Source organism: Saprolegnia parasitica, assembly GCF_000151545.1.
Source record: "Saprolegnia parasitica CBS 223.65 unplaced genomic scaffold supercont2.118, whole genome shotgun sequence".
NCBI lineage: Eukaryota > Oomycota > Saprolegniomycetes > Saprolegniales > Saprolegniaceae > Saprolegnia > Saprolegnia parasitica.
This window is the reverse complement of record NW_012156512.1, coordinates 84,355-97,101: the sequence shown is the minus strand read 5'-3', so window position 1 is coordinate 97,101 and position 12,747 is coordinate 84,355. Positions and strand designations below refer to the sequence as shown.

The 12,747-nt window shown below is 59.5% G+C and overlaps 5 protein-coding genes across 5 annotated transcripts; 1 reads left to right on the top strand and 4 right to left on the bottom strand.

The window, feature by feature from the left end:
* Nucleotides 1-914: 914 nt before the first annotated feature.
* SPRG_13430 (hypothetical protein) lies at nt 915-1,707 on the bottom strand (the record flags this gene model as incomplete). Its single annotated transcript, XM_012353253.1, has 2 exons — nt 915-1,231; nt 1,275-1,707. The coding sequence occupies 2 exons, from the start codon at nt 1,705-1,707 to the stop codon at nt 972-974; spliced, it is 693 nt and encodes a 230-aa protein (XP_012208643.1). The 3' UTR covers nt 915-971.
* Nucleotides 1,708-2,578: 871 nt separating this feature from the next.
* On the bottom strand, nt 2,579-3,213 carry SPRG_13429 (hypothetical protein). Its single transcript, XM_012353252.1, has one exon. It carries the CDS (start codon nt 3,097-3,099, stop codon nt 2,677-2,679), a length of 423 nt encoding a protein of 140 aa, XP_012208642.1. The 5' UTR covers nt 3,100-3,213; the 3' UTR covers nt 2,579-2,676.
* A 1,238-nt stretch (nt 3,214-4,451) lies between these two features.
* Nucleotides 4,452-4,910, top strand: SPRG_13428 (hypothetical protein). The gene has a single exon (XM_012353251.1). The coding sequence runs from the start codon at nt 4,506-4,508 to the stop codon at nt 4,812-4,814; it is 309 nt and encodes a 102-aa protein (XP_012208641.1). The 5' UTR covers nt 4,452-4,505; the 3' UTR covers nt 4,815-4,910.
* Nucleotides 4,837-5,654, bottom strand: SPRG_13427 (hypothetical protein). The gene is made up of 3 exons (XM_012353250.1): nt 5,634-5,654; nt 5,513-5,587; nt 4,837-5,462 (listed from the first exon to the last, which is right to left on the bottom strand). The coding sequence occupies exons 1-3, from the start codon at nt 5,637-5,639 to the stop codon at nt 4,890-4,892; spliced, it is 654 nt and encodes a 217-aa protein (XP_012208640.1). The 5' UTR covers nt 5,640-5,654; the 3' UTR covers nt 4,837-4,889.
* Nucleotides 5,655-6,084: 430 nt separating this feature from the next.
* On the bottom strand, nt 6,085-12,163 carry SPRG_13426 (hypothetical protein; the record flags this gene model as incomplete). The annotated part of the gene is made up of 16 exons (XM_012353249.1): nt 6,085-6,207; nt 6,255-6,390; nt 6,447-6,500; nt 6,536-6,794; nt 6,845-7,215; nt 7,248-8,664; nt 8,714-8,810; nt 8,862-9,759; nt 9,809-9,945; nt 9,992-10,104; nt 10,166-10,277; nt 10,329-10,383; nt 10,440-10,804; nt 10,857-11,750; nt 11,803-12,020; nt 12,076-12,163. The coding sequence occupies 16 exons, from the start codon at nt 12,161-12,163 to the stop codon at nt 6,085-6,087; spliced, it is 5,337 nt and encodes a 1,778-aa protein (XP_012208639.1).
* Between the last annotated feature and the right edge of the window lie 584 nt (nt 12,164-12,747).

Here is a 12,747-nt window from a genome sequence, read left to right as displayed (position 1 = left end):
ATCGCGTCGACGCCGCGCGTGGCGATCGTCCATCGACGGCGGCCGCGCTCGGGGGCTCGACGAAGGCTAATATAACGCCCAACGCGGCCGCTCCTCCTCCGCCGCCACGCGGGTGTGGGGCTGCAAAAACAGGGTCCCGGAGGATGCGTCTCTGGCGACCGCCTCCGTGCTTGCCGCTGCCAAGCTACGTGTACCTTGCGACCGCCTCGGCGGTGCACAAGAAGCTCCTCCGCGTTCACGTACTATGATAGCGTCCGCGCAGCTCGTCCGCCCAGGCGCACGAGCGGAACTTGGCGGGGCCTACTGTGCTCAGTCGTCGCCACCTGCGTCATTTCGTCGGGAAAGGACCTGGTGTCGCAGGGACGACCATCCCACGGTGCGGTAGCTGCATGGATGGACCGACAAATGATCGAGCGCACGGTATGTTGGGATCGTGCTTGCTAGTCCAGGGATGTAAGAAGTAGCTGCACATCTTTTTCGACCATGAGGATGTTGCAAAGCTGGTCGGCGAAGCTTCTTCTCCGACCCTCGGCAAGCTCGCGCACGTCGAGCCCATCATTGAAGACGAGAATTTCGAATCTGCTTGATCGGCACAGTGTGTTCCGCCCGCCCTCTCGTTCGGCGTCGTCTGGTCCCACGTGCTTTGTGTTTACTGCCAGCCTGTAGGATGCCATTCCTGGCAGCTGGTGGCGCCACGTCATAAATTAAAACCACTATTTTCGACCGAATTTCCCAATCGCCTTGTCGTCGTCCAACACGCCACATGGTCACATGGTGGCGGATGCTCATCAAGGAAAGTAACCCGGTGAAACCATTCCCTTGCGTGTTGCTCGTCGAAGCCACGCTGCATGGGAACGTGTAGGTGGTGGTGGCCATGAGCCCACGCGGTGGTCGAGACGGGACGGCATCAAGAAGACATTGCAGAGGACAAGTTGGTGTATAAGAATCATAAATAAGAACTGTGTCGAGGCTTAAATCCACGTGCCGACGGGGATGCCGTCAATGTCGACGAGCGACATCATCGGGTCGAAGAAGGCTTCGTGGCTAAAGACGTCTTCGTGCGGTAGCAGGTCGAACGTGTGCAGTGCCGGCGTCGCCTTCCCGAGGAAGATCTCCATGAGCATCTCGTCCGACTCGGTCCCGTCCATCATGGGCTTCCACTCGTAGCTCGGCATCACCGGCGTCGCTTCGTCCTTGGCGATGGGCATGAGGCTCATGAAGCTCGGCGCGGCTTTGGTCGTCGGCGGCGGCGTCGTCGGCGGCGTCGCGTCGACGCGCTCCTTCAAGGAAAAAGCCCGCGGCCTGGAGGCGGCTGTGGCGAAAGCAGAAGCCGCCATTGCGCGCGTGCGCTTCGCAGGCGTCGATGCGGCAGCGCCGGCCGCCGCCGTGGCGCACGCACTTTTGGCGGGCGTGGGCGACCTTGGTGCAGCCCTCTTCGGTGCACATCTTCTTGGAGGTCGACGCGCCGTGGCGCGAGCAGTAGTTGCCAATGCGCGCGTTGCCCGTGCAGCCCGAGTGAATGCACGGCTTCTTGCCGCCGTGGCGCACGCAGAGGTTGCGAGCAAAGACCTGGTTGTGGCACGAAGACGACCCGGTGCACTTGGCGCGGTTCTTGTGGAACTCGCACTTCCACGAGCCGTGCATGACGCTGTTGGTGCAGCCGTTGAAGAAGCACTCGGTGCTTGCGGTCGAAGTCGCTTGGCTCATTGATGTCCAGAGGAATGAAAGTTGAATTGTGAGCATCTCGCGCAGCTCGCGGGGGCCAGCTGCTCCTCAATGACGAGGCGAATTCCCGCCGGCCAACGACAAGCCACTTGCGGTTTGTATCCCCGGCTGTCCCACTGAGCTGACTTGGCATTTGTATGGCCGCGCGCTGGCAGCTGTTGCCAGGGTTGTGCGCAGTGGGAGCTTGAATGTTTTGCAACTTTTTGTACCAGAAGATCCAGTGCGCGCGTCGATAAAGGCTCGATTTGTTGTTGTTCTCGGCGGCTCCTGCTACGTTCTCGAGACCTGGACGAGCCGATGGTCTCTACTCGTGTCTGCTGCGCGTCGCCCTTTTTTCCAGCGTCAACCAAGTCCAACTCTTGTAGTACACGGTAGTCTCGCCGACATGGAGATGATGGCCTTTCCCAACTCGTAGCTTCAAGCAATTGCGGGTGCAGTGATGCCGCACTGGAATCCCTGGACCTCGTCCAGCAACTCCTTCCTGCACACCGGCTATGGACGTTGAATTAATTGCTCGACGCTTGTATGCAGGCTGATCGTCGGTCGCCAGTCGCTTCCTCTTTGAAATCCAAGCGCAAATCCACTGGACGACAATTAAATTGCAACAACCAAACATGGGTATTCCATGCCATCTGCGCGGTTGTGATCTTCACGAGCGCATACAAACACCAAGGTACCCGAGGCTTTCCAACCCGACCAGCACTCGCCACTTGTTAAGAAAGGTCGAAACGACAGCCGCGTGCAGTGGGGTCGTCATAACGCCGCCTTGCACGGGCGTGAATGATGTACGTTCGCGGTGCTTGGTTGCTGTTCAATAACGTCGTGTCGTTATAACCCACCTCGTAATGCCGCATTTCAACAAATGCCAGCACGCCCCGAGGCGCGTCATTGCCACGGGACGCACGCCGCCACTTGGTCCGACGACCGCACGCGATGCTGTGCAAGCTGCCCTCACTCCTGAATCGAAGCCGCACTGCCACGTGAATCATCCATCGGGTCGGTGCACTGGCCAACGACTCCCGCGTTGTTTTCACGCGCAGCTACACAGTGTATCACGCGCCGGTGCTTCGAACCCAGCTGGTCCTTCGGTTTCGATCGCTGCACGCGGTTGAAGGCGCTTGTCGCACCTTTCAACCTGCGGCTGTCGACCAAACGTGCTGCGTCAGAGAGCAACAAAATCGAGAACCGCCTGTCAGCCAAACAACAACCAATCTTGCCGATGTGTAGCAACAAAGTCTGGAGGGATCCAGAGAGCCCTTTGCTGCATCGTCGATTGGAGGTTGTACGTATTGATGGTATCAGGTAGCATGAATCAAGAAGCCTCGCAATGGACATTGGACGAGGACAATTGACGAGGACAATTGACGAGGCCATTCAAGGATGGACGTCACATGCCTACTACAGTACTTTCAAGCGTGTCCCAGCTCGTCACCCTCGCGACCAATGCGTTCCAATCCGTGCAATCCCATTTAATTTGGATGTTTAAAACGTTGTTGTGGCATTTTTACCCGGCAGACAGGACGCCCCACTGCACACTGCAGCTCTGCAGGATCTGTACTAGTATCGACCCGAGATCCTGAAGTGGGGTGTCCGATCTGTTGGGTTCTCGGTGATAACTTTCATCGTACATGACCTCTCTACAGCTGATGCCATTTCAAGGGCCTCTTGCCTCGTGTCTGGGTGCGTCTCGTCCTTGTGCTTGGTCGGGCACGAGGCAGTTCAAAACGTCAGCACCCGCCCGCAAGCTCGACGTTGCTGTTGTTGTTGAAATGATCTATTACGTGCAATTGGAAGGATATGATGGACTTCCCATTGCGCTCATGAGGTACTGGTAGCCGGTGCATCAAGCGAAGGGGTGTGACGCGAGGTTGTGCGTGGAACTAAAGGTAACGTTAGCGCGCACACCAAGGGTGGCCTCGGAGAGCGTGTGATAGTAGCAGCCTTGATCGCAGCGGAAAGTCTCGCCGTGCGAAAGACGAGGTTGTTGCGTTCGAGCCAACGACGTTAGCGCGTCAGATTGACCCGAGGGTATGAATGGACGTCTTGTGATCCGAGTTCGGCGCGGCGACGCACGCTGTCGTTGAACTTGTCGTAGTTGTTGACGTGCATCGATTCGATCTGCACCGAGCTGCTTTGGCCTTTCGACGCAAATTTCGACTTTGCCGCTCACTTTGCCGTTGAGGGATACAAAGGTTTAGCGCTAAGCAACCATCGCGTGAAGGAGACGCGTCGCTGCCGTGCCGAAGACGTGGCGTGGGCAAGAACGCGGCGCAACGAGCGGCCGCCTATGCGCTCCAGACGCTCCATCTCAACTATTGATAAGCTGGTGTATCGAAGCGGTCACAGCGACAGCGCGTCGTTGATACCGTTGGACGGCCATTCAAATGGTGCGTGGACAGCGTCGTGTTAGCATCCGCTCTAGTACATCGACGAGCGGTAGTAGGCCCGACCGCGTTGTCAACGTCGCTGCGAGGCAAACGGCAGCCGTACGTCTCGAGCGCACCGCAGAGAAGGCAGACTTGGATTTGCTAGTCAGAACTTATAGCCCGGTGCGGACTCGGCGGCTTCCAGCTCGTCGCGGCAGCGCGAGGGTGCTGGCGACCACCTTGGCATGCACGGGGTTGAGGCTTGGGGCAATCGCACTTTGCACCATCCACACCGCTCTTTGTACGTATCTTGCGTTCATTAAACAATTAAAAGCGTACTTAATAGGCGCAAAGAACTTCCCCGAATCGGCGGCAAATCATTTCAGATTGAACGGTCGACGACGAAGCGAGACGATGATGATGCGTGCAGTGCAGCGGGTGCTTCGGCCAGCGTCGGCGCGTGGTCTTAGCACGACGGCGGAAGAGAAGATGGCGACGTCCTTGCGCCAGGCGCTGAGCGCGACGCACGTCAAGGTCGACGACATCTCGGGCGGCTGTGGCTCCATGTACAAGATCGAGGTCGCGTCGCCGACGTTCGAGGGCAAGAACCGCGTCGCGCAGCACCGCCTCGTGAACGAAGTGCTTAAGGAAGAGATCGGTGGCATGCACGGCCTGACGCTCAAGACGTACACGCCGGCCCAGTTTGAGCAGCTCCCCAAGTAGAGTTACATGTCTAGAGCCGCTTGTCGTGAAGCAACATATAACATCTGCGTGTTGATATGGTCGTCTTAACTAGGTCTACGACGACGCCCACTTGGCAATACCCGCGTTGTTGATGACGCAGATGTGGTCCAAGTCCCGGAAGATCTCGTTGTAGTCGAGGCAGCAGCCAATGACAAACTTGTCCGGGATCGAAAAGCCCACAAAGTCGGCGAGGAAGCCGCACGACTCAGGGTTGCGCTTCTCCAAGAGGCTCGAGACCTTGATCGAGGCCGGCTCCGCCGCCGAGAGGTACGGCACGAGCTTGGCCATGGTCTTGCCCGTGTCAATGATGTCTTCGACAAGCAGCAAGTGCTTGCCCTTGAACTTGGCAATGTCAGCGCCGCTCACTTGGACGTTGCCCGTCGACTGGAGACCGTCGTACGACTTGACTTTGATAAAGTCAAACGTGAACGGGACGTAGTCGCACGTGTTGTACTTGTGGAACAAGCGCAGCTTCTCGATGAGCGCGTGGAAGAAGGCGGCGCCGCCCTTGAGCACGCAGAGGAGGTGGATCGTCTGGCCCTGATACGCATGGCGAATGTCCTGCGCGAGCTTCTCGATGCGGTCGTTGATCAAGCCCTGCGGGATCAAGACGCTGTCCACGTACGGCTACATGGAGGCCATGTCAACCTCGCCATTCCCATGCGCATGCGTCGTACCAGGTAGTGGGCGGGCACGAGGAAGTGTTCCTTGGGGTACGAAGCGTTGTCGTCGAGGTAGATGGGCTCTTGTCTCTACGTCCAGCGTCAGCGCCTCCGTCGCATCCCGCAGCTCGCCTACCACCATGGTGCAAAAAAGATTATGAAACATTTCGAGTGGCCGCTTGCCGTATCCGGATAAGACCGCCAATCTTTCCGGATAATCCACGCGGTGTCTTTTATTCGTTCCGAAATGTTCTTTTACTCCGCCTTCGACCGTGAGGGAGTGTCAGCAAGAAAGCACGCGCGCCCGCCGGAAGACTCGAGCCAAGCCATGACGTCCTTCCTGCGGCGATCGAGACGACGATCGAGGTGGCAATGGAGATGGCAATGGAGATGGCAATGGAGATGGCGTGTCTCTGCGTTCGATGCTGATCCTCCTCCCCATCCTGTACTACTGCAACCGTCTGCGCTTGTCCATCCTAGGTGAGGATGACGCATGCAAGCAGTCGAACGACTGGCCGCGTCGGCCATGCCACATCGCACTGGTATCGAAATGCACAAGGTCCATTCAAAATGCATCATAGGAGGACCTACGACGTGCGCATCGTGCGCCGGCAGCGGTACGAGCAGTAGCCAAAGCCAAAGAAGATGAGGAACATGACGAGGCCAAAGACGACCCAGCCGTACGGCGACGGCAGCATGTTGAGGAGCGTCTAATGCAGTTCATGAGACCTCAATGCACAAGCATCCAGCTGCATACGAGGAGGACGTTGACCATGGGACCAGCAAAGACGAGGAACGCGACCACGAGCGCGCAAATGACAAAGCTCGAGCAGGCCGCGTACGCCTTCGGGCCCATGAGCGACTCGAGCAAGTGCAGCGGGTTGAAGAGCGCACTAGACACAAGCATCGTACATCAGGAGTCGGTGGAATAATCATGGCGACGACAGACTTGAGATGCAAGCGGTCCGCGGGCTCGGCGAGCGTCGGGAAGCTGTTGGGCTCGCTGCGCCCAAGGCCGGCGGCGCGTAGGTCGGCCACGTGCTTGGGATGATCTCGATCGCGAGGAGGAGCTTCCCGGCCTCGACGCGGTCGCCCGTGTGTGGGTCCCGCGTCGTGCACGTGAGCCAGCTCGCGTCGTCGGGGTCCTCGCCCATGCCAAGGCGCGTCTTGAGCGCCTTGACCATCATCTCGACGCCTTCCTTCTTGTCGTCCTTTCTCCCGCGCTTCGAGTCGGCCTTGGAGAGCGGTGGCGGCGGCAAGAGGGCCTCGCCTTCACCGCGTTCGAGGTCGTCGAGATCTACGAAAAGGATGCCGATGAGCTTGCAATGATGCGACTCGAAAGCGCACCGGTTGCGACCGTGCCCGTGGGACTCGCGACGCGGACGTTGGTCGGGCTCTTGATCGGGCGCGGGTTGGACTTGATCGGCTTGGGCTTGGCGTACACGTTGACAATCTCCTTGGTCTTGTACGCCTTCTTGAGGTGCTCCGAGAGGTTGACAATCGTGTCCGAGAGGCAGTCGTCGTACAAGACGTCCTTGTCCCACATCTGGAGATGCAAGTGGCCCTTCTCGAGCTCGTTGGTCGGGTCAATCGGCAGCGCAATGTCAAACTTCATGCGCCAGTTGAAGCTCGCCTTGCCGTCCTTGGCGCGCCAATGGATGTCGGTCTTTTGCGCCTTGTTGTCGTACGACTGGAGCCACGCCTTGACAAAGAGGTCGCTCAAGCCCGAAAAGTCGTCGCCCGGTGTCACGTCTTTGCCTTGTAGATGACGACGCGGACCTCAAAGTGCTCGATGGGCGGCAACTTGATGTCGACGGGCCGCGACAAGGTCGCTTGCGCCGGCGTCAGAATGTCCATCCAGAGCCGCACCGAGCCCTGCGCGCAGACACTGGACGGCGCGTAGAGCTGGCGCGTCTCGATCGGCTTGAACGTCCCCTCGGCCGTGTTGCCCAGCGTTTGCCACCGGTCGTCAAACCAGCGGTCTTCGAGGTCAATGCACGTGGCACCGATAAAGTCGTCGCCGCCGACCGAGAAGAGGTCGTAGTCCCAGCACTCGAGCGACAGCGTCGAGGCACCGGGGAGGTTGACTTTGAACTCGTACACCGAGTGGAACTTGGGCTCGAGCGTCCCGTTGTGGTGGTGCGTTCGGTCGTTGACGATCTCTTTCGAGCCGACCTTGAGCCGCAAATACGGGTCCGACTTGCCGTTCGGGTCCTTGGGCTGGAGCGCAAACGCGTCGAGGACGTAGACGCGCACCACGTACGGCTGCGGGTTGAGGAGCGCTTCGAGGTCGAAGAGCGGCGCGTCCGACCGGCTGTTGAGGATGCGGATGAGACCCTTGAACTTGCCGACCGCGCGGTACGTGCTCTTGGCGACGCCAAACTTTTGGCCGCGGTAGACATTGTAGACCTCGAACGGCGTCGTCTCCAGCGTCGCCTCGATCGTGCTGGCCATGAGCTCGCGGTGCTTGAGGTACGCCGGCGTGTCTTCGTCGTCTTCGTCCATACCGTCCATCGCCGGCATGATGGCTCCGACGCCGGCACCCGACGAGCTGCCTTCCGGCGTCCGCGGCACGATTTCGCCGTCAACGTGCGGGTTGCCGACCACATGGTGCGTGGACGCACCGGGCGCCACGTACGCTTCGTTGGGGCGGCCATTGGAGAACGGGAGCTTGGTCGCGAGGTCGATGGACGCTGTGCCGAGCAGCGGCTTGACAAAACCACCGAGCAGCGTGTCGTAGACGCTCAGGTTCAAGCGCGGCGCGTACCGCGCGTCTTCGGGCACCGAAATCGGAATCACGATGCGCTCGAGGTAGTTGGGGTCGTGCGGCGACGGCTTGGCGCTCGGCGCCGTGAGCTTTGGGCGGTTCGTCGACGTGACCTCGCCAATCTCAAACTGCAGGTACGGCATGTGCAGCGGCGTAAAGCCCGCGGGCGTGAGCTGGCGCATGCCGACGCAAATGATTTCGAGGAACTTTTCCTGCATCTTGGGACGAATCGACGCGGGTGGCGCGATCACTTGGTCGGGCATGTCCTTGACGACGAGCATGCACGAGATAAGGAGGGCGCCGTCGACGTCGCCCGCCGTTTGGAGCCCGAGCGGGTACCACTCGGGCACGGGCACGGTGTAGCCAGCCTCATAGTCGCTCGCTTCGATGACGCTCACATCTACCACGTCGGATGAGACATCGGTAGTACGTCCGTGGCGGCAACGCACCTTGGAGCGGGATCGAGACACCGCCGACAAAGTCATCGGGGTCCCAACGATCCCAGTCGTACACCTGGAAGGCAATGCGCGGCTGGTGGTCGCGGTCCTGTACTCGCAGATGAGGAAACTTGTGTTGCCAGTCAATGTGACATACCACGGGCACGTTGACGTCAAACACCATGGTCTCGTAAAACACAGGATCGCGCGTCCGGTTCTTGCGCGAGCTCTTGTTGCCGATGCCGCTGCACGTGACCGCCACGTACGGGTCGAGGAGGCCGTTCGAGTCGGCGGACGGGAGCCCGCGACCTTGGAAGAGGTGCACGAGAAGCGTGTACGACGCCGACGGCATCTTGGCCGACACCACTTCCTTCCACGAGTCGGGCACGTCCTTGGACGTTGTTTCGGCGAGGCCAAGGCGCAAAAGAAGGTTGCCTGGGTGTTGGTAATCCTGGAGCTCGTTGAGGACTTGGTCTTCGATGAGGCTGATCCACTTGGCCTTGGGCACCGCGTCGTCGCTCGGGAGCAGCAGTTCGGCGGCCTTGAAGCGCGCGTAGCAAATGTTGCGCGCGTCCGCGCCTGTCGCACCAGCCACGAGGTACACAAACACGTCAGGGCACTGGCGCAAATCGGACGGGAGCTCGAGGCTCGGCGCCTGCATGAATTGGTTCCAGCTGCACATGCCCTTGACGTTGGCGACACGGTTGAACCACAGCGTCGTGCTACCGATCGCAATGCGGACGCTCATCTTGGAGAAGGAGCCCCAGTGCACCTTGCTCGTAAAGCCCGGGATCTCCGAACCGGACAGCAGCAACGCGCGGAGGCAGTACGTCTTGGTCGGCGGCAGCGGCATCTTGGTGAGGAGGTTGCGCGTGTGGGGCACGTCGAGCGTGTTCTTGACGTCCGACTCGACGCGGAACGAGAGCAAGAGGCGGCCGCGGAACGTCGACGCGGTCTCCGGGTGCTTGCCCATAAACTCTTTCGCGGTCGAGTTGAACTTGAGAAAGGTCGAATCTTCCGGCGTCCCGTACAAGTTGGTCCAAAGGTTCTGGAAGAGCCTAGTCCCATGCGTTCATAGTACACATGATGAAACGTGGGATTGCGTACGTCGGGTGGTCCTTGATCTGGTTAAAGTTGAACGGCGACGCATGCGCGACGAGCTCATCGGCGACACGGTCCCAGTCCCAGACGCTAATCGCAATGCGATTCGACATGCACGGCAAGAGCACGGGAAACCAAAGCTCCTACACAACGCAGAGTTGCGTGGATCGATCCAAACGCGTTGCGCACCTGCTGAAAGTCGACGTCCGAGCCGCGCGTCGTCACCTTGCGCGTCTCGACGGGCTTCTCGCCTGCAAAGGCCACGCGGACGTAGGCGTCGATACCGCCGCCCGACATGATTCCTGTGGCACATGGTATACTTCAAGATGCCACAGGCGATAGTGCAATCAATACAAGGCATACCTTTGTCCATGTTGGGAAGTCCTTCGGCACGGTGGACCGTCACCACGAGAAAGTGCAGCGTCTGCGACACGCGCGGCGGCATGATCACCATCTCCGAGTCGTCCTTGATCTCCTACGCACGCAAACATGTATGGGTGGTATCGGCTGCTAGAGCCGTCCGTACCTTGGGGTCGTGGATCGGGATCGTGTCGCCAGGGCCAAGCACGGCAATCGAGAGCCTATCCCGAATGGTATCATCAATATCAAGAATGTATCAAGTATTTGATGCACGTACAAGAGGTAGCCTTGGACGCCCTGCTCGCTGTCGCCAGCGCTCTTGACGAGTGCGACCCACTGACGGTACATCTCGTGGTTCTTCATGTAGTAAATGTACGGAATGTCGATGCGGAAGAAGCCAATCTTATCGGACGAGAACGGACCATCGGCGTCCTTGACGGTCACTTCGATCGACGCGCTCTCAATGTCGTCCTTGTCGACGTTCTTAAGGTTGAAAAAGAGAAGCGTGTCAAAGACGCACGAGAGCTGGTTGGGCTTGACGGCCGTGTGCTGCTCCTGGCCCATGCACTCGACAAACACGACCGGGTCCGCCGACCCATTCGCATCCTGCGGCACCAAGTCGCGCACTTCGATGATGCGCACCTGATTTCAAAAACAACGAAATACGCGTCCAGATCAGATGTGGTCGCCGTACCTGGATCTGATAGTCGCCCGACTTGAAGTGGATTTTCTGGAGCTCTTCCAGCATCTTTTTCTCTTCTTCGTCGCGCTTGGCCCGCTCTTCGGCCGACTCGCGCTCGGCAAGCTTGGCGTCCTCTTCGTTGGACGCGCCGCTCTCTTCGTCGTCTTCGGCCGACGCATAGACGTCCGTGTCGGCCTCGCCCTGCACGAGCGTCGCGTAGTCGCACTCGAGCGTGCACGCCTCGATCGCGAGGTGGACCTTGCCAAAGCCGTAGTCGAGCGGGTCTTCCTCGTCGAGGCTCGCGCGCACCGGGTTCTTGGTGTCGGGCCCGAGGCCAAACCACATGTCCTTCTTCACACTGCCGTGCTTTTGGATCCACTCACGCACGTCGATGGCGAGGAGACCCATAAAGTCGTTCGAGAGCACGTCTTCGTCTTCGACGCGCAGCGAGAAGACTGTGTTAGCGTACTTGGTCTTGGGGTCGAGCGGAAAGTAGAACTTTTCGCGCCATTTCGGCACGAGCGTCTTCTTCATGACCTTGGTCTTGAACGGCTTGGTTGCGCCAATGCGAAGGAGCACGAACGGGTCGCTCGTGCCCGCCTGCGCGTCGCCGTCGCACGCCTTGAGGCCCGCGCCCTCGAGGACGCTCACAGCAAGAAAGTTGTACGTCCAGGGCGCCGGCGCCGGCGCTGGGGATGCGCTCGTGGGCGGCGACGCCTCGCTGTCGCTCGACAACGGCGCAATCGGGAGCTCGCGCGTCGACGTCTCGGACCAAATGTTCTGGACGTCGGACGGAGGCGCACCTTCCGCGCCTTGCGTCGGGTCGTAGAAGATCTCGACCGAGATCTCGCCCGACGCCTCCCCCTTCATCGAGGCATGCTTCTCAAGAGGCAGCACCAGTTTGTTCTAGATGGAACGATTCGGATGAGGAACCATGCTTGGATACGATACTCGGTACCCATTCGTTGGGCGTGAGCGTCGGGACGTGGACTTCGGCGCCGCCGAGGTCGACGCTGGGCGTGAGCGTGTTGTAGTCCTTGACGCGGAACGAGATGCATGCGTCCTCGGCGAGGCAGACCGCTTCGCCGAACCGGAACTCCTCATGCCACGACGGGTTGATGGTCCCAGACTGGATCTTGGTCTTGCACGTCTCGGCGCCACACGTCAAGCGGACGTCTACCATGCGCATGAGCCTCATCTTCCTCCTCATCTTCCTCCTCCGCATGCGTACATGGGTCGCTCGACGCGGTGCCGATGAACTTCTTGTCGACCGCGAGGAGCTTCTTCCCCGAGACGACCTTGACGCGGAGCAGTGGCATCGTGGGCGCAACTTCGAAAATGTTGCGATCTGGCGCAGCCATTTGGAACGTCGCCGCTGATTGGCCAAAATGCTACAATCAGAGCAGCTTCAAGCCACTTTGCGATTGCGGGAGCCAATCAGCGCCGCGTGCTTTCATCCACAGTGATATCAGCTGCCGGGCGCGGGGGCATGCGAGGGTGACGGCGCCGCCTGCATGATCGCGACGACGCAGGCTCCAGGCGGAAGGAGCCACAGTTCATTTGCATCGGCCAATATTGGTGGTCGTCGTTCTCGCTGTATGGACGACGCTATTAGCTTCTTTGACAGAGCTGTCGTAGTGTAGTGTATGGACCGAGGAAGCTGCACCCATTTCTTGGCCGAGCCAACACGGATGGCGTCGCTGCACAGTACCAATGCATTATTCCCTTGACCGTACTAGCCGCAGTTATTGTGTACTAGGCTGGAGCGGTTGTTAGATGTCCGCCTGCTTTATGACGCGCGTGCATGCACAGAAGAGACCGGCTACGCTGCACGCACCCCTCTCCCGACGTCTCGATGCATTCGACAACCGCGCGTCTCTCCCGCCGGCTTCTTCTCGTCGTG

Excerpts from the sequence above, each read along its gene's own strand:
- SPRG_13429 (XM_012353252.1), bottom strand. The coding sequence starts at position 3,099 with ATGGCCTCGTCAATTGTCCTCGTCAATTGTCCTCGTCCAATGTCCATT.
- SPRG_13427 (XM_012353250.1), bottom strand. Across the intron at positions 5,463-5,512 it reads TCGTGCCCGCCCACTACCTG|CCGTACGTGGACAGCGTCTT; the intron begins GTACGACGCATG and ends GCCTCCATGTAG.
- SPRG_13428 (XM_012353251.1), top strand. The coding sequence starts at position 4,506 with ATGATGATGCGTGCAGTGCAGCGGGTGCTTCGGCCAGCGTCGGCGCGT.